General features: G+C 31.6%; 1 protein-coding gene across 1 annotated transcript; it reads left to right on the top strand.

Moving 5' to 3' along the window:
* On the top strand, window positions 9,007-16,170 carry LOC109330577 (phosphatidylinositol transfer protein CSR1-like). The gene is made up of 7 exons (XM_019564812.1): window positions 9,007-9,233; window positions 9,286-9,384; window positions 10,109-10,364; window positions 12,843-12,879; window positions 14,280-14,397; window positions 14,600-14,710; window positions 15,941-16,170. The coding sequence occupies exons 2-7, from the start codon at window positions 9,313-9,315 to the stop codon at window positions 16,076-16,078; spliced, it is 732 nt and encodes a 243-aa protein (XP_019420357.1). The 5' UTR covers window positions 9,007-9,233; window positions 9,286-9,312; the 3' UTR covers window positions 16,079-16,170.

Below are 21,297 nucleotides of genomic sequence, written 5' to 3'. Positions count from 1 at the left end.
TATAAACAAGCTCCCCAAATAATATTGTCATAAACCTCTATTTATAATAAAAACACAACAAAATTAAAATCCCTAAACATTTGCCTATCTTTTTTAATTCTCAATAAAATCCGATACAGATATTTAGGAATCACAATAAGCCTAATAAGCCTAATTTGATTCACTATTAACTCTGAAATTTGAATTCAAATCTTGAATTCAAATTTTAAATAACTTAGAGATTTTGGAATTTTTTTTTACTTTATTTTTATGTTCTTTTTGCTTTAGAAAATGACATGTGGGCCTATGGTGGCCCAAAAATATTGTTTTAAAGAAATTGTTTTTAGTGTCAGAACTTAGGTTTTATTTCTTTGAAATGGAAAATTTAGTTTTGGAAAAGAATTGAGCTTTTTCCGGGCCGGACAAAAATGAGTGTTCACAGTATGTAAACAATTTTAAGGTTAGACTGGTTTTGAATTTGTTTGGCTAGACATTTAAAAGCTTTATATGCATTGCTTTTAGATGCCAAAAATAGGTTCCATGTGAATCTAGAAAAGTCATCAACAATTACCAAAGCGTAAAAACTTCCACCAAAACTCATGATTTCCGACGGTCCAAACAAGTCCATATGGAGAAGTTCCAAAGGTCTAGTAAAGGATATCACATTCTTTTTACTAAAAGAATTTTTTACTTGTTTACATTTTTGACACATGCCACAAGAATCCTGAGTTTTAAAATCAAGTTTTGGCATACCAATAACCAAATTATTTTTAGATAATTTTTCTAGATGTTTCACATGAATGTGAGCGACTCGTCTATGCCAAAGCCATATGTTATCTTCTTTTGAAATAAAACATTTTGAGAAAAGAGAAGTGACATCCTCCAGGTCAACCATATATATGTTATTAACACGATAGCCGACAAACTTTACATTATTAGATAAAACGTCACAGATTATACAACAATCAAAATCAAATGATTATACAACATTCAGAATCAAATGACACACGATTACCTTTGTCGCAGAGTTGGCTAATACTCAAAAGGTTATGTTCTAGACCTTTGACGTATAGAACATTCTCGATTACATCATATGTTGAGTTGCCAATTTTTCCGGTGCCTAGGATCTTTCCTTTGTTATTATCTCCATATGTGACGAAACCTCTTTATTTCAATGATAAGTCTAGGAATTTTGACTGGGTCCTTTTCTGTTAGCAACCAGCGAGTTATCTCCATTTTTCACCCAAGCGTAAACAACACTCGGTATCCCATATTTCCTGATGTAACAAGAGTAAGAGGTGTGTTCATATGTGCCACAATAGAAACATGTAGGAACTCTATTTTTATTATAAGACTTTTTATTAGCACAAGTTATAGGTTTCCTATATGGTCTATTGCTATGACATGGGGGGATATACCCTAATCTAGTGTGGTCACCAACATTTCTTGTTTTACTTAGCAAGGCATCTAATTGGTGTTGACTATCTATAAGTGTTGCAAGTTTTTCATTTAGTTTAAAATTCTCATTTTTCAAGTCCTCACAAGACTCACATATAGTTGTTTGACATAATTTATCGTTAGAGCAGTCGCATGAATTACAAGAAAAAATTAGATCTAAAGTTTCATTTTCTAATTTTAGCTCATCTAATTCTTTTTTGTAGTTGTAATATTTTCTGATCATTTAGCAGAATTACCCTTTTTCTATCGGCACTAATTTTAGCTAATTTCTTTAGTTCTTCATGCATTTCGACATAAGCATCATATAAACATCATATGAAGGAGAATTATCAGAAGAGGATGATGTGTCAGAATATACCTCATTATCAGCATCCTTTGTACTACCTACTATGCAATCTTCATAACTAATATTCTTGAACACTTTGGTATTTCTACTACTAGTGAAACCAAGGTCTCTCTTAATCTTCGTGAAAGCCATATTGATGTGGAAGCGATCCACAAAATGGGCTTTTCCTTCAATCCTCATGACCGCACCTATAAGCATAAAACTGATATATCGACTGCTCCTGCTGATCAATCAGAACCTACCCCTCATAACCCTCATGAACCTCAACCTTCTGAGTTTCTTGCTCAATCTTCCTCATTTGCTACCATGCCTTCAAATCAGATGATTATGGATGAGTTGTTTTCTCTTGAGGCTACATCATTAACTGGATGGATGCTATTGATGCTCAGAATCAACAAATCCAATTTGAACTTCATTGTCTCTCTTACAAGATGAGTATCATGGACATCGATGAAGAAAGCTCTGAGCCTGAGTCTTAGATTAGCTTTAGGATTTTCTGGTTATAATGTTTTCATGGCTTTTGGACATAATTTGCTATTATGTTATTTTGTTGTAGTTGTTTGCTGAACAAATGTTTGAACATCTTGTGTTTTATGTTATGCATTGCTATGTTTGATTTATATCTTATATATGAATATGTATGATGTATATATATTGTGCTGGAAACTCTTGGCTTTTCTTCTTTTTGATGAAGTCAAAAGGGGAAGAAAAATTGGGAGAAATGTATTTTCTGTCAAATTTGTTTCAGACACATAACTCCAAATGAAAGGGGGGGGGGAGCACACAAAATAGGGGGAGCATATTGACGTCATCTCAACATATCTCAAAGTATGTTGCTCTCAGAAAGCTATACTATTAAAGAAGATATTAGTTTGTCATCATCTAAAAGGGGGAGATTGTGAAGAAGATCTTTGATCCTGACATTGGCACGGTTTTGATGAAGACACCAACATCACGAAAAATAAGAAAATGAAGAATACTTATAAGACAAAGAAGACAAAGCTTCAAGACAAATTAGTCTAAGTCTAAAGAGGTACTTCTATCTTATACTCTCGAATATACAATAGTAGTAATGCTCAAACTATTTTTAAGAAAATTGAAACACCAAGTATAAACAAAACAATTTTCAAAAATAGTGTGTAACAAGTTACTGTATCTAAATAACAGGTTACATAAGTGAGAAAACCAGTTACCCAACAAAAATTGTGCAGGGTAATCTATTACTGAATGTGAATAACAGATTACCAATTTTAGCAAAGTTGAGTAATCGATTACTCAATGCTGTAATTGATTACTCTAATTAAATTTCAAATGCCCAGTTGGACAGAGAGTTTGTGTAAACGATTACTCAAGACTGTAATCGATTACTAAGAGTTGTTGCATTAGTTTTCAGCTTTCAAACTGAATGGTTTTCATCCCAGACGAAATGGTTTCATTCCAATCAATTCCTACCATTTCAAAGAGATGTTATGGCTGGTTGAAAAACCTATTTAAAAGCATTGAAACTCAGAATCAAATCATAACTCTTACACAACCTTTCAAACATAATTCTGAAAATTCTCTTAAATATTTTCTACTCTTTTTGCAACTTGTTCTTAAACTTTCAAAGTGAATTTTCTGAATTGCTTGAAGTAAAGTGTTTTAAGTTTTAAAAACTTATAAGAGCATTATTACTTAGTTTACAAAGAGTTGTCGGATTGCAAGTAATATTACATTCCAAACTTGTAAAAGTCAATCATGCCATTGTTGTAAATTCTTCATTGAATTGTAAAATTCTTTCTTTCACAAGGGTGTGATAAAAAAAAAGATAAAGTCACTTGGAAAAGGTGTTTTCCAAGAGTGACTTAAGTATTAGTGAGTGTATTGGGGTGAGATATTGTAATTACAACTCATAATATTTAGTGAAGAAATCTCTTGTACTGAAAGAGTACTAGACATAGTCTTCGGTGGACAAAAAGGTGAACCAGTATAAAATCTCTGTGTACTCTCTTCTCCTTTATCTCTTGATTTTTTACTTATTAATTTTTTGCATAATTTTTCCATTGCACTTAACTCTTGATTTTGCAAAAAAAAAATGGTCATGCTTTTAAGTCAACTAATTCACCCCTTTTTAATTGTAATCTTAGTCTTACACTCTCTAACTCCTTATCAGCCATAATTGGTAGAAAGGATTATCAAAAAGATTGGGTGTCACTTAGTCTAGTACACTTATATTATTGTTTCCTCCTCTAATTGGTATAAACATTTTTGGACTGACCAAGTCAGCTTTAGTAAAAAAAAAATAGAGATGTGAAGTTGGTGAGTGAGATGGGGATCCATGTCTCAATTTGGTGCCTTCATTTTTATCTTATTCTACTTATATCAAGACATGTGAAATTAATGTATTATTTTAATAAAATTAGAATGATATGTTATTTTTAACTTAATGACAAATACCAATTGGTTTGAGACATTAGACAGAAAATGTGAAGGGACGGGAATCCCGTTCCGGGTGGGTGTGTGATAAATGAATGCATGTACTTGTTATTAGTCCCAAAAAAAGGGTATCATTAGTGGTTGCAGTTTTCCAGACTCTCTCAAGGGTCAGACAATGTTAATTTCCATTTTACAGATGTTATTTGAATGTTATGGGACCAAAATAAGGTAGGAGAGAATAATTTGCTTGTGGCTGATAAGTAGGTAGGGAGGAAACAATGAAAGAAAGGTTAGAAAAATCTTATGAAGTGAAGCTTCTGTTAGGGAGGAGTCTTTCCTTCGTTGTTTATATTCCTTTAGATGGAGATGGTGGACTTCTGAGTAAAAGAAAATTACCATTTGATTTGAATTAATGAATAAATCTAAAAAATTAGATTTTCATAGAATGAATGATTAAGATATAGTGTAAGTTGTGGAGTAAGTTGATCTTTTCCCAATAAAGACATATAATTTTGGAATGTAATAAATATTTGAAAACATATCCAAATAATAACCCAGAGATGTCAATCTAACCCCAACCTATGGGTAACCATCTGAACCTAATTCGAATTTAATTCAGAAAGTTCAATATCTTTGGGTTCGGGTTTCTCCGATTTCAAATTTTGGGTTCAGGGTCAAGTTTGGTATAATTGATATTCAACCCGAACCCAATTTCTCTATATAAATTGCGAAATTATAATTATATATATACTGGAAGTATTAATATTCATTCATTTCAAATCTTCTTTCTATCTGCCCTTATCTTTTATCACTTCCTCTCATTAATTCCAATATTGCTTAGACACTTACAAGCTTTAATGTGTATACACTTGCATTAATTACAATGGTTTGTCCAACCTGTATGATTCCATCTGCAGAAGAACAAACCAAATATATATAAATATAAATTTGTAGAGAAAGAAAAAGAATGAATATTTGGTTGGGCTTTCACATTCACACATCTTTGTTAATGATTATCTTTTTAGCAATGTTGGGCTTAATATCTTTTACAGCCTTGTTAATTATTGTAATCGTACAAATGCAAAATAGTGAGTGATAAGGATAAGTTTCGGGTTGAGTTTGGGATACTCAAAATTTGATGAGGTCGAAGATAGTAATCTATTTTCAATCATGTTATATTCGTATTCAGGTTTGTGAATATAATTTAGATTTGGGTTGAGTAAATACAAACCAGACATTGACTCATCTCGTTGTCATCACTATAATAGCCCCTCTTATGTGTGTGGTAATTATGACTCTAAATTGTATTCTTCACATCATGATGATAGTATTCATTATGTATAATTATCTTAACTGTTCATCATATTGAATTATGAAATTGATACACTTTAACCAAATGTACCTTAAATAAGAAAATACTCTTATATCTAATCTCCAGAACAACAACAACGAAAACAAAATTAGACATAAAATAAAGGGGTTGACTCTTTGAAGTACAATTTATTTAAAGTACACTAATATAAAACATTTAATATGATGAATAGTGAAGATTATAATCATCAATTAATAAGTTCACATTATATTTGTGTCTATATTCATGCACATTACACTCTAAAGTGCACTTTGCACTTTAGAAGAGTCTCTCGTAAATAATAATAGAGGGTTAAGAGTAGGTAGTTAATTATTTTTTGGGCTCTTTTTGATGTTGGACTCTAGGAAATTATACCCTGCCCACCTACACTTTTTGGCCCATTTTCTGCGCATCTATTTATATAATTAGGATAAACATAAAACAATTATAATCAATGTTATGAATGCGTATGAGTTAAATGTCGTTTTGATCTATAATGGAACTCATCGTTAATTAGTTTGAATTAGGTAGGTCTATTGGATCAAACGTTAAAAATTGCATTTTTAAAAAGAAATAAATCAAATAGTTTGAAATTGGCTTAGCTCATATAAGTATCATTATGAAGTCCACATTTGTATAAGCTCAAGTAAAATATTAGCTAGATTTAAGTGATGGGCATGCCATGAACGGTAAGACAATTGCAACTCACGAGATGTTCTGTAATGCCTTGAAGGTGTGAGTTTGACAGATAAGATAGTTGCTTATTAAGACTGTGTGAGTATATGAGATTTGAGAACAATCACTAGTGGATATTTTAGCATAGATTCAAAGAGTAAGTAGATGTCCCACTAGGTGGAATGGCTATAATACAATGTTTTGTATAGTGTTTTACTTGGCGTTTGTTTGAAAGTTAGATTTTGGAAGAGAAACAAATAACTTGAGAGTCATTTCACAAGTGTATTTGATAGCTCTCAAATTTTTTATTTCTCTATCTTGCCCTCCAAAATCCAACTCCTAAAATAACTCTTAGAAGAATATGTAATTGGATTCTTCTCCAATACTAAAATATGAGGGAGAATAATTTATTAAATTATTTAATTTAAAAATAAATAAAAATCTAAACCATTGAAAATTTGTTTTTAACTCTATAATGACTCTTCAATGTTAGAGATGATCTAAAATCTACAAGATGGGAGCACATGTTCTTGATAAAATGACTTTTCAAAAGCTTAATAAAATATCTTTTTTAACTGAACACAATAAAGATTCTTTAAAAAACCTAATTTGCATGATGTGTGTTTAACTTTGTTTCCCTGGTTCTTCAAATGCATTTTCATGCCAACTCCCAAGTAAAAGTAGTGTAAATTGACCACAACCTTGGTTTCTTTTTCGATTTTCCTTGGATTTTGATTTGTTACTTAATTTCTATTGATTGATTCTACTTTTAATTTATGTCTAATTACTTGGTATGGTTTGGAGTTGACATGAAAGATAAAAATGTTGGGAGTAAAGAGAGAGACAGGAGAAGGAAAATCATGGGAAAGCCCTAGTTCGCAAAAAGAAAAAACAATAATTACAAAAAATCATCAGTGTCATACACACTTTATTACATGGCAAACATCAAAAGGATTGTATATTAGGAATGATAATGGGATGGAGTAGATACATATAGTATTTTCTCGTTCTTATACTTATACTATTTATGGTAACTATGTGATTAGTGAATATAGATGGGTACTGAATAAGTTTTTAGTTTATGTATAATAGGGTTTTGATAGACACGTATTTTGTATCTATCAACCCCCATTCCTATTTTGCAATTGTATGTCAATACGTATTTTGCGCTCCTAATATCTATTTTGCTTTATCCTTAACATGTTATGTAGGGCTAAAATTGATAATTAAATATATTAAAAATAGAGGTTATCATTCTTTATTTTAAAGTATCTAGTGTAATTTAGTAAATATTTAAATTAAATGTAAATTTGTATTTAATAGTAATAATTCAGAGTAATGTTTAAAATTATACTGAATCACAACCAAAATGAAATAAATAGAAAGGTAAATCATAATGAGAGCACACGCCATAGAAGACTGAATGCTAACATACTTACAACAATTGATCAACTTTGCAAATTATATCTCACTTAAACATGAATTCATTACAATATACCACTCACAATATAAAAAACTTTAGTCTTTAAAATCATTTAAAAAATCCAAAGCTTAGAGTTTGGTTAAAAATTTGCATAGGCATAAAAGTAAAGACATTATGATCAAAAGCTATAGCAAAAATACAAAATAAACTACAAACAAAAACACACAAGCCTCACTTCCAATACAATAGTAAGTTACTAACCTCCAAAGTATATTATACTTAAGGGTGGAAACATGGCAGGTCAGACCAAACTTTGCCTTAAATAGACCCAACCTATATAGCATATAGGAATCTGAGCCCTAGTCTGTTAGCTTGTTTAAACAAATTTCAAAGCTTAGGCATTGTCTGTTTAAAAAATATAGTCTGACATGTTAGCTTGTTTAAAGACATATTATACTATATGGTCATGAAATAGGCTATCATGTCTATATTTAAATGAGCTTATAGACATACTTTTACTTAGACTCATCTAATTATAATATTTAAATTATATTTTTGTATACATTTTTATAATAATATTACTTATATTAAAATAATATAATTTCAACATTCTTATATAATATAAGTAAATAGGCTAGTCTATTAGATTTAATAAGTCTTTTAGGTGGCCTAAAGTCTGGTCTATTAAGCTAAATAGACTTTTTAGAAAGCCTAAGCCTGACCTGTTCATGAAAAAATATGGTTTGACCTAACCTGTTGTAAGTCAAGTAATAGACCCCTAATAAGCGTCTGACATGTTTTCACCCTTAATTATAGTGTGTCATTTTATCTTTGGTTGGAGGATGGACAAAACACATTCCCACGTCTTAGTGTTGGATGTCATTGATTACATTGGAAAATGTGGGTTTAATGAGGACAGAAGAGTTCACAACACTGAATAGGTTGAAATTTAGAATCGTTGAGGATAAATCACAATTGCTTTCTTTTTGTGGGTGGAAAAAGTAAGAATGGTGGAAAGAGAATAAGAAAGTTATATGGAAGATTACATATTGTTTTTAATTATGAAAATTGTATTAATTAATTAAATGTTTTTTAATAAGGAAGTTACATATAGCTTTTGAGAAGTTGGATGATTGATGGTAATTTAGGGAAGTAAAAATTACTCATCCTTAGGCCTTTATAATTTAGATTTTTAAATATATACATTGGGTTACATAAGTTTGATGATAATATATGATGAATGATACATTGATGTATAATACATTTTTTCTCATAAAATGTGTATATGAACCATTCATCTAAATCATCAAATAATTTCTTCTTATCCATTACCGAATTTATTGGGACAACAAGTACACCATCTTTGTCCCAAACCAAAAAATGTCAGAACTTCCCAACCAACAATCAGATTTGGCTTTAAATCGTGTTACCTTTGTCAAGTTAACTAACTGTTCTTCTTGCTTCTCTCACCATCCACGTGCTCATTCTCTTCTTCATCTACAACAGCCACACACTCTTTCTCCACTTATAAACATCATCATTATACCTTTCTGAATATTGGGTCACTTTCAAAATCCTATCTTTCTTCTCCTTATTGTTCTGTTTTCTGAAGTTTGCTCTCAGTTTTGATCCGATCCCATTTTTGTTCTCTTGTTGGGGCCCAAAATGGATGAAGGAAGAGATTTTGCAGTGACCCAGATGAGAAATTCTGTTGAGAAGCTTGGTTCTTCTGCTGAGGTGACCAATCTGCTTGTTTCTTGTGTAATGTACTAGCTGTGTGTTCTAAATTCTATTATTAGTATTAGAGTAAATGGTGAATTTTGATTTTGTGATATCAATTTGGTTTGTAAGATACCAACAATGTGTTGGTTAGTACTAGATCTCAGGATGACCAAAAAGTCAAAAGTGCAACTATTGTTGAGAGAATAGTGATAGATCCCGAAATGGATTAGTTGAAAGGGTGAAGAGATGTAGTAAAAAAAAAATTGTTAATTTGGTACACATGACACATCATTAGTCAATTTGTTCTGTGGGAACCTTATAAGACCAAATTGACTGTGTATAAAATTGGGAAACAAATTGGCATTTTTTAATCTCTGGATCGAATTGGTTGATGCTTGATAGTGTCAATTTCAGGACCAGACTTACTGTTATTATTGTTATTAATTTATTATTAGTATTGATTATTGATATTATTATCACTATTTGTGTCAACTTCTTTGTGTCATTCCCTCTAATTCTTCAATAAAAATAAAATTTACAAGTTACAGTGGCACACAAAATATGTTATATAGTGACAGATTCAGTAGCACAAGATATGTTTTTATTATAAACACAATTTATAATAATAGAACATTATGACATCGTTCGATGTTACCTTAGCTAGTGGGATAAAAATTTGGTTGTTGTTGTTAATAATTAAAATTATTTTGTTTCATGGGTTATGATTTACGATTTGCAGGGGTATGAGGACCCTACACTGATGAGGTTCTTGATAGCTCGATCAATGGAGGCGGATAAAGCAGCAAAGATGTTTGTCCAGTGGCGGAAATGGAGGGCTGCTATGGTGCCTAATGGGTTCATTATAGAATCTGAAGTTGCAGATGAATTGGAAACTAGAAAGATCTTTTTGCAGGGCTTGTCTCAGGATAAATACCCTGTGATGATTGTCCAAACAAAAAAGCATTTTCCTGCCAATGATCAGATTCAATTCAAGAGTAATTTCCTGTTTAAACTTTGTTATATTGCTACACTTACATGAAAGTGTTTAAGTTAAGAAAAGGAAGTATTTTCTCAAATTCATTCATTGTCTCACATGTGTTTTATTTCTCTTCTCTAGAAGTTTTTATTTTGAAGTATATTATAAAATACAAAATAAGACACACATTAGACAAAAAGTGTATGTAAGGTGCTATGAGGAGATACTTTACTCTCTTAAGTTAATAGCTTTAATTATTTGGTTTTGGATAGTTTTTTTAGGGTAATACCAAGGGTATCCCGAACTAATCTCTTTCGGGATGAGTGACTGTCCCCTCCCTTCCCAACAAGTGTCGTTCTGAGGAATCAAATCATTAACATGTTTTTCTGAGGATCTAAGGAAGCCTTACACCACTAGTATTGCCTATCCAAAGATGCCTTCTTGATTTATTTTGTCTTCTTAGAATGCAAGTCCTCTTAGTTGGGACCATTAGGCGAATTTCTGTAGAAAAGTTTTTCAACTTTATGTGATCAATTGGGTTCATTTGGATAAGTTTCTTCGAATATTTCTTTAGTTATTTGGATCAAACTACATTATTAACTCACATTTGCATAGATTTCTTTTTTTAATTATAGTAAATATTTCATTTTTTACACACTCACACTCTGATTTACCACCTCACATAGGTGTGTAAGGTGATGTTCTTTATGCTCATGTGCACGAAGTATTATTGAATTCGGAAAAGCCATTTAAATCCAGATTATTTTAATGGTTTCCTCAGAGTTATCTTTTTGTTCTTTCCAGTGTCACTTTCTTACCAGGGTTTTTGTCTTCTTCTGACCGGAACAAGTCAATATGTAATTTAAATAATTTGATGGTTTTGCTACGGGTACCTTGTGTTGTTCGAGTCTGGCTCCTCTCCATTACAGAAGAGGCTAGTACATACTTCAGATTATGATATGTGACAAAAATAAATTTTTAATAGTTCAGATTTTAATTTATTTTTAAAATAAATAATTTAAAAAAAATTATCCCCTCACATTCTCAATACTGGAGAGAGGAATCTTATTCTGTGTTGTTCATGGGCTTCTATGAATGCAAGGCCGAAAGACACACATTTATTTGGTTACTGTAACAAGAGGCTTGTGTTTCTAATTGTTGTCATATGGAGAATTAGGGAAAATAATTTATTAAAATTATAATATGGGGCTGGGCATATCCAGCTAGCTTGTATTAGACTTCTGTGGATGAAGACTAATATAGCAGCACACTTTTTTTAGACAAGTGGTGATCCTGATGGAAAACATGATAAGACTGCATATATCTATTATCTTTATACCCTACTAAGTTTGAGTCTTGTGCACTAGGCAATCGTTTTTAAATATTGAAACTAGTCCAATTATCTTTTACTTTCAATTTTTTTTATTTCTTAAGATAAGTTTTTCTTAATACTCTCTATTAATTAAAACACACCCTTAAATTATTGGAGTTGGTACACGTCTTATCTAAACACATAAATCACTCCATAAGTGATGATCATTTTTCTTTCATTTATATACCCATCAGTATCAGATGTATAACATTTGTACTATTATTCAAGATAATATGCAATAAGTATACTAAAATGAGATGCTCTGCTAAGTAAGAGTGAGAAACTTGCATACTTCCATGGGCACATTTAGTTGCAAAAAGAATTTCTATGGGGCACATTAAGGGTGTACCTTTGTACCTACATATAATATATTGGATATGCAAAGAGATTGAACAGCTTCTTGCATATAAATTTCTTCCTTACCAGTTCAGCATATAAATGAAAAAAAATCATTTTTTAAGGTTTGATTTGTTGGGTTATTGAAGAGGTGTCCCCAACGATTGATCATTGGGTACTCTATCTTGGTGGTCCAAGGTTCAAATCCCATCTGGACCAGGTGCGATGCGATTGTTCCATTGTGTATAACTTCCAATTGATGAAAAACAAAGAAGATAATGTTGATTATACGAATTAGATACTGTACATTGGGCATATGCTCAGAAAATAGATGAGTTGAGTATAGACAAAGTTGATGTATGCTTAAACAAGCATATATGATATATGAAAAAAATTTCAACTCAAGTACATCATATTGTGAAATGATAGTAAATTAAAGGTACAATTTTTGTGTGTGGGCATGTGCGAAGATATAAACATGGTACTGCTATGAACCATGCAGCGTCACCTGTGTGTGTTATAAACTTGGCTGGAAATCAGTCAATTTTATTGGATTTTGAATTTTTAGAAATGTAAAAAAAGGAACTACTATGAATATGTAATTTTAGATGATGCTAGTTTTTTTTTCTCCTTTCAATTCTCCGTTTTTATTTCCCTATATCTAATGAGACAGAATAACTACATGAGCAAACATATGATATTATGACAAATTGAAATTCTTTAGTTCTGTATTCATATTCCCTCATGACAACTATCTAGCTGACTTCTCTGTTTTGTTTGTTGTTTCAGAATTTGTCGTATATCTACTGGACAAGACAATTGCGAGGTACTCTCTAACTTTACCACTAAGTTTCTTTTACCTATTGCCAAGAGAGCTAATTTACCTTGGATGAAAGCATGTGATTCCTTATCGACAACTTTCAGTAGCCCGAGAAAAGCTAAATTTAGTTCCCAAACTTGTGATTTGATTTGATTCCAATATGCTATCTGTAGTTTGAACCGTCACTTTTCTTAGTGTGGTTTGTTCTGTTAACGTTTTCATATACCACAACACATACTTTTTTTCTGTTCATAGTTTAACAAAAATGAATTGTGACAGACTCTTGGAATATTTATGACTAAAATGAATCTTTTTGGGGTGTTGAAAGACCTTTAAATTATGTGATTATATGCTGCTGCTAGTACTCATTGCATGCATTTTCATTAAAAGCAAAATGTTAACGGAACTGACCACAAAGGATATTGTTCAAAGGATTAATAAGTATTGTTTAGGAGAGAAAAATGCAACGGGGGTAAGGATAAGGTGTCATTAAGTGCTAAAAAAATCCTAAAACAGAACAAGAGTGACAAAAGTTCAAAGCCAGCAATATGACTTTTCTCTTGATATTATTGAAGATGTGAAATTGCGCTCATGAAGAATATAAGAAACTGTATCAGAGAGTAAATTTTTTTCTGCATTTCCCATTAGCCAATGCTATTTCATGATTCAATTAAATAGTTGCAAAATCTTAGGTGAGAGTTCTAACTGGCAATAGCTTTTAGCCAATGCTACTAGAGATGGCAAAACGGGCCGCCCGGCCCGTTTAGCCCGCGCCCGCAAATGCCCGCAAAAATTTAAGCGGACGCGGGCATGCCTGCATTGGTTAATGGACAAAATTCAATGCCCTGCCCGTTTTAAAACGGGCTTGCGGGCGGCCCGCAAGCATCGTTAAATAATTTAAAAAAATAAAAAAAGTTCATATAATAAATGAAATGAAATTAAATAAAGTAGTTGAAGATAAAAAATTAACAAATTTTTTTATATTTTATATGAAGTTTAACAAATCACATTAGATTATTTTTTAGGGATTAAACATTACATCGTAACTTATTTAAAATTTTCTACGGAAATGCCCGCAAACTTAGTGGGTAAAACGGGCCGGGCGAAACGAGCAAATAGGCAAAATTTCTATGCCTTGTCCGCAAAAAAATGCGGGCAATGCCCGTTTTGCCATCTCTAAATGCTACTAGCAGGTATATACTTGTTTTGTTGTTACGATTTAGTATTTACTAAGTACAATATGTTGATCTTCATTTCTAAGATAACAGGGCAATTCAATTGTATTTTATTTCTCCTAAGCCATATAGGTTTTATTATCATAGAGTAATTTTATTTTTGTGTTTTAACTTCGTCCTCTTTGTCATACGAAATTGCGAAATTAATTGTTAACCCTTTTTAATCTTCAGTGCTTTCAATGGAAGGGAGATAGGAAATGAAAAGTTGATTGGGGTTATTGATCTGCAGAATATTTCATATAGAAACATCGATGCACGTGCGTTAATCACTGGATTTCAATTTCTACAGGTGGCTTTCTTTTCCTATTCCTTGAAATTTTCATGCATATAAAAATACCAATGTAAATACTTATATAGAGAGAGCATTATGGCGTTTATGTAGACAATCCCACCTAGTGGGATAAAGGATTGATTATTGTTTGTCACAATCACTGTTTAACAAAGAAAGTATAGATTTTAAACCTTTTTAATTGTTTTTGATTGAATTGCAGGCTTACTACCCTGACCGTTTAGCAAAGTGCTATATGTTACACATGCCTTGGTTTTTTGTGAGTGTTTGGAGACTAGTTTCTCGCTTTCTTGAGAAAGCAACACTAGAAAAGGTACTTGTCAATTTCTTTAGTTGAAAATTAATGTTTGTGAGCAGTATTAATTCTTTGGCATATATGAATTGCATTTATTATAATTATCCTCCTTCATTCTCATTGGATAAGATTTTGGTAATTTATTCTTATCGGCTAAAGACAAATTAACCTACAATATCGATATTCCTTTTGATTGAGATTAAGGATTGATTGTTGTTGTATCAGTATTCCTTTTGAATGAGAACCGAGGACAAGTTCGGTCTCAAGGCAAATCTAACCCATTGGTGTAACTTTTCTGTTCTCAACTTAAATTGGGATATAATGCACTTTCCAGATAGTATGTTATTAAAACAGGCAAAACGGAGCATGAGTGTACTAGGTTTAAGAATCTCATCCTACTAAACAAGAAGTCAGTGTCAATGTGCATTATTCTTAATTCATATCTCATTGGGATACAACAGCATGGCAAGAAAAAGTAACCTACATGTGTTTCTATTTCACTTCTCAATTATTCTCGATGCAGTTGTACGTATTATTATGTATGAGAGTTAGTACTTTGTATTTTACTATGTGGTTGGTTATGTTTCTTTGTTTTTTTCTTATTTCTCCTAGAATAAAGAAACTTAACCATCGATTTACTTGCAAACTCAGGTTCTTATCAGAATCATTAACCATGAAAAAATATCTTTCGCTGTGCAGTACCGTTGTTTGTTTAGTTCTAAAGAATTGCTTGTGTTTCTTTAGTTTGCTTCCATTCCTATTTAAGTTTGTTGTTAATTTATCAAAGAAATTGATATCACAATTAACGTCAGCTGTTAGAATATTCGTGCTCGTTCTTCTTACTCGAAGAGTATTTGAAACGAAAATTACATCATGACTTTTATTTGCAGCATAGCACACATTTTACTATGGAATCTGGTGCTATTTTGTTTGAGTGTGTAAATAAAAGCTTTAGAGCATCTTCTTTTCTAGTACTTCTCTCTTGTTGTCAAACTCACAACTCCCTCATATGGATGAAAGATTAAATTTCCATCCTTTTTGGATACATGGTTGCCCCTTCCAATAAGTGTTGCTCTCTGTAACCGAACTTTTAACCTTGGCCTAGTACGATACCTAGGGATCTAGTGGGGCCTTACACCACTAGACGAACACATTTTTGGTCATTATGCATGAATTTAACATGTCTATTTCCAATTTCTGGCTCAAACAAATCTTTTAATTTTCACTGGCTTTGGATGGTGAATGCAGATTGTCATTGTAAGCAATGAGGATGAAAGAAGGAAGTTCATAAGAGAGGTTGGTGAAGAGGTTCTCCCAGAAGAGTATGGTGGAAGAGCAAAGCTTGTAGCTATCCAAGATGTTCAATTGACACCATTAGAAAATTGACCAACAAATTCATTAAAGTGAACCTGATGCTTATAGTTTAATAAAACTTCCCTGCCATCTATCAAAACTTCCCTTTCATAGAAAATTGTTTATTCATTCATTTTTGCAGTCCCTGTTGCTTAATTAACATATCTTGCAGGCAATGTTTTCATTCAAATTCAACCATTAGCTTTGTTTAAGAAATAGAAGAAAAAAAATGAAAACTTATCTTTTAAAATGATGTTTTCACTTCAAGAAGTGTTGAACTTTGTTTTCACTTCAAGAAGTGTTGAACTTTGTTTTCACTTCAAGAAGTGTTGAACTTGGTCTTCCGAGCTTAATTTTCTTCTGTGTTATTTTTAAACAATACCCTTCACACATTTATTAAAACAATCCTTAAATATATTAGTTAGATACATTGGAAAATTACTAATTACATTATAAAATTATTAATCCTAGCTCAATAAGGATTGTGGATGTTTAGTAAAGAGAAAAGAAAAACGTTGCAAAGTGGCCCACAAATATAAATTGTGTTGACCAGTGTACTAGATGGCGATGCACTGTTAAAATAGTATTAAGCTGCAATGGAGCATTAGTTACATTTTTTTATGGAATATATTAGTTAGGGGAGTGTGATATATATGTACTTGACAATATACAAATTTATACATAGTCGGTGTATCATACACCATTTATTTATATTTTATTTAAGAGTAAATGATAATTAAAATGATGATTGATAATACAATAATAAGTAAAAATCTCTTACAGGGTGCATATATTTTTTGGATTTAATATGTAACTGTTTTTCACACCGTCAGCAAATCATCCACTATTTATATGTTAACCACCATTGACTTTCAAATAAAAGTAATACAAATCAATTGTAGATGATGTGTCAACCGTGTAAAAATTTTTTACACTGAAGGTGGGTTGATTTTAAACTCAATTTTTTTCTCTTTGCCAAACTTAAAACAAATAGGACCCATGCATTAAACAATCATCCTGCTGCAGAGGTAGAGTTTCAGTTGTTGTAAGAAATAGTTGCCCAAATCCCTTATACAAATGATAGCTATAGTTGCATCATATAGACATGGGGAAAAACAAGAACATAGTCTTAAACAATTGAATTGTTGCTTCTAAAGTGACAATGAAAGTTGAGGAACACAAAGTGAATGAGTGATATTCTGCGTTGATGACATCAACAGAAAGCCAAGAACTGGCAATATTGAAGCAACACCCTCTCATCTTTGAGAAAAGCTTTAGCTCCCAATTTATGCTTGAGAAATTAAAACTAACTTCTAACTTGATACGACAACAACCATGATTTAATCTTATCGGATGCATGAGTCAAATGTTCTTATAATGTTTTATCATATAACTCATGTTTATTGGAAGAATATTGATTTATGAGGATTTTAAGATTGCTTCCCTTATGGTTTTTCTTAGTTTATTTTTGCTTCTAGAAATTACATTAACATTTATTTGATCTATTCTTTTTATTGAAGCTTCTTCCGATTTCCTCTAAAGATGCCCAAACTACCTAGACGCAATTCTATAATCTTTTCTATAATAAAAACTAGCCCAACTTTCTCCATCATAGATTCATTCGTAATCATATATTCTCTAATTTATTCACTTATCTAATACAATATTATAGTCTATACTACATTGTTTGTTACACCATTGTTGATATTTTACCACTCAACGTTAAATCTCATATAACATTAAGAGTGTTATGGTTGTGTGATAAAAATTTCCCTTAAGCTTGAATAACATACTTCTACTACATATGACACTTGAGCATTTCATTCACATCTACATCTCCATAAATTTTCGCATCAATGATTGATCCCACAATACTTAAATCTAATGTCTTGCTTAACACTATGATCCTCAAGCTTTAATTCTATAGTAGTTTGTCCGCCTCTTTATTAACTTACACTCAATCTTACTTCGACTTATACAAAAGTCACGTGCTTCTAAAACGTGTCTCTACATTTCTAACTTCTCATTTAATTCCTCCCAAGTCTCTAACTAGGAGAATATTATCAGCAAAAAATACACATTATGACATCAGTTATTGAATATGCACGGTAAGCATATATAAGACAAATGAAAATGGGGAAAGGCTCAATTTTCACGTTTGGTACAATCCTATTATATCTTGATCATATCATGCATATTCTTGTTTGCTCTAATGTAGGCAATCTAACATTCTTTCTTCTTTAGAATTTTCCACAATAAATGACAACCATAATTTATAACTTGATACCTAAGAATATCAAATATTGGTCAAAACCAGATAGAAACTAAACCCAAACCTAGATTGAAATTTTAGTTTCTTACGGAACAAGTTGTGACTTTTCATTTCACCGTGATCAATGTTATTAAACTCGGACCGGTCATCGACTCGATCAGACTATTGGGTCAATGAGTCACTGGTTGGACCGATGAGTCATTGGTTGAACTGGTTGACTCGGTTTACATCAATAAATTCCTAATAATATTAATACCTAATATGTATTGTAAAAAACACTTGTCACAGAGGTAACATTTATCAAAAAATAATACCAATTATCAAACATTTCAATGTCAATAGTAAAATAATAAAGATGCAATAATTTTAAGTTTTTTTATCATATCCAAGGAGACAAAGTTACTTCTAAGTTACACATCCCTTCTTCAACAAATAAATCAAAATCTTCTACATCATTACTTTCATTTTGATTTGAATTTTCCATGGTGTTGTCTTGTCTGTCATCATCATCATCAGCCAAATTTAATTGATCTGTAACAAAAACAACATTTTAATATAATATTAAATACCAATTAATAAATCATATATTCACAGTCATAATATAATCAAGGTACATACCATTATCATCAGAAATTGGTCCGATTGTCATATTAGTAAGATCACTACGCAATGCCTCAACCTCCTCAATGGTTAAGAAATGTGGTGACTCCTCCATTACCCAATTAGAATGGTCATCGACTACTTCAAAATTGATGAGGTAACTTTGATGCCTTAGTCGGTTCCTAAGTTTAGTAATTTGACCACATATCCATATAATAAAATTGAAACAAATTTAGTTATATATTGAAGCAAGTAAACATAATTATTATACCTTTGTTGTAGCCTCAAGTTGTAATGAACATAGACAAGATCATTTAACTTTTGATGCTCTAACCTATTTCTTTTATTTGAGTGAATATGCTCAAAGACACTCCAATTTCGTTCACAACCAGAAGCACTACATGTTTGACTTAAAATACGGATCGTCAATTGTTGCAAATTTGGTGCACCACATCCATATGATTCTCACCATTGATCTAAAATAACAAATGTAATGAAGTTAATACATATACTCATATTCATAATATATTGAAGTAGAATTATAGAATATAAATAAAGTATAAACTATCAATCACTGTTGAGATAAAATAGTTTTAATTCAAGTTGTAATTGATTAGGATTGTTTTTGTTGTTGGTAGTTGAAACTTGCCATTTTGGGAAATCTGTTTGAATTTCTGTTATGGCAGGTTTACTATATAAGGAAAGTTTCAATTTGCTTTTGAATGAGATTGATGAATATTCATTGTTAGAATTCTCTTCTTCCTAACTCAAATCCTCTCATCTTCTGAATCTTCTTTCTTTTCTTCTGGTTTTGGTGTTGAGTAACAACCCAAACAACCCAACAATCACTAATTTTACCCGGCCTCACTGTAGTTCTTTCACGAATAACAACTTGTCGTTCAAAATCTAATTCAGAATCTTTAAATATTCGCATCTCGCTTGTCAATTTAGTATTCAAATTAGGATCTTCATAAGAACACCTTTCAATGACATCCAAAAGGCAATATATTGTGGATTTATGTTTTTCAAATTCTACGAAATTAAATCGGCAAGCTGGATTTAACCAATAGTTCGCAACATGAAGATTCTGACGAAGTTGAGAATCTCAGCGACTGTCTATGATGTTCAAGTAAGGTTCCACTTTCTTCTTATTTCTTTGGAACCTTTTCACCATATCTTCTCTAGCTTTATAAAAATCTTGGTAAAGAAAACCCATGGCGGGTTTATCTTCACTATCAACAAGACGTAACAAACACACTAGTGGCTCAGTTAGTTTCACAATATCAACAAATTTCTTCAAAAACCCAAAATCTAGGAAATAACCTATCATCTATATGACTATAACAATTGGAAATTGAAAAAAAACTTATTAGTATTGTATTACTATATTACTGATATTGCTAATTGTTATTACTTATCAAAATTGCCATCATTGGAATAAATTAAGATCATGAAAATATCATTGTTACAACCAATAAAGAATGCACATAATGACATGAACTTGGAGTAGAATTAGTTGGATACCATAAAAGTTAAAACACCGCCACTTTTATGTATAGGTTTTAAGCTATAATAATTGAATTTCAATATGTTTTAAGATCAAACAGTGATAGAGGTAGATAATTGAATATAAGATAATTGAAGATAAAATATGTTTAACGACATACACATGGTAACAGAGGCGGTATATATTTAAATAATAAGATAATTGTTGTGGGCAATACACTTAAAACATAGGCTCAATAAAAGGCTAATGAAGTGACAATCATAAGTCCAAAATACTTACACTCCCGACATATTATAGATGGGAAGCTCTTTTGCATGTTGATGACAACAAAAATGAAAATAGGCAATTCCTAATTAGTCACTAGTATGACACTATTCAATAATTCTAAAATTAGGTTAGTTGTTATAGCACAAAATGTTGTTTTGAGCTTTTTTTTCTTTCAAAAATACACCTCACAAAACGACGTCATTTTGAGGTTTGTGATTTTTTTTTTTAAAAAGTTGACTCGCCGGTTCAACCAAGAACCGACCGAGTCACCGATTTTTATGTAATCTGCCTGAGTAAGACTGGTTCTTCCCGGTTCCTGTGCATAAACGATCTGATACATGGCTCGGACCGGTTTTAAGGCCGGTTCCCAGTCCAACCGGCCGGTCCGAGCCGGTTTTCACAACTATGACCGTGATCAAATTTGTATTGAAGGGGAAAGCTGGAGTTATATAGCCTATCCTTTTTTTCACAGTAAAGGAAAAATGAAAACAGTAAAACATAGATCAGAGTTAGGTATCTGTCATTGTAAATTGCTCCTGATGACACTGGGTTCTGCAAAACTAAATATACTGATGATAACATGGGCATTAAAAATAACATAGGACC

The sequence above is a fragment of the Lupinus angustifolius genome, chromosome LG17 (assembly GCF_001865875.1).
Source record: "Lupinus angustifolius cultivar Tanjil chromosome LG17, LupAngTanjil_v1.0, whole genome shotgun sequence".
NCBI lineage: Eukaryota > Viridiplantae > Streptophyta > Magnoliopsida > Fabales > Fabaceae > Lupinus > Lupinus angustifolius.
Note: the sequence above shows the minus strand (reverse complement) of the source record. Positions and strands in the feature narration are given on the sequence as shown.

What these genes read in the sequence shown, in the direction of transcription:
- LOC109330577 (XM_019564812.1), top strand. Translation starts at nt 9,313, where the DNA reads ATGGATGAAGGAAGAGATTTTGCAGTGACCCAGATGAGAAATTCTGTT. An exon ending in TGATCAGATTCAATTCAAGA is followed by an intron (nt 10,365 to 12,842) that starts GTAATTTCCTGT and finishes TTGTTGTTTCAG; the next exon opens with AATTTGTCGTATATCTACTG. An exon ending in CTGGACAAGACAATTGCGAG is followed by an intron (nt 12,880 to 14,279) that starts GTACTCTCTAAC and finishes TTTAATCTTCAG; the next exon opens with TGCTTTCAATGGAAGGGAGA.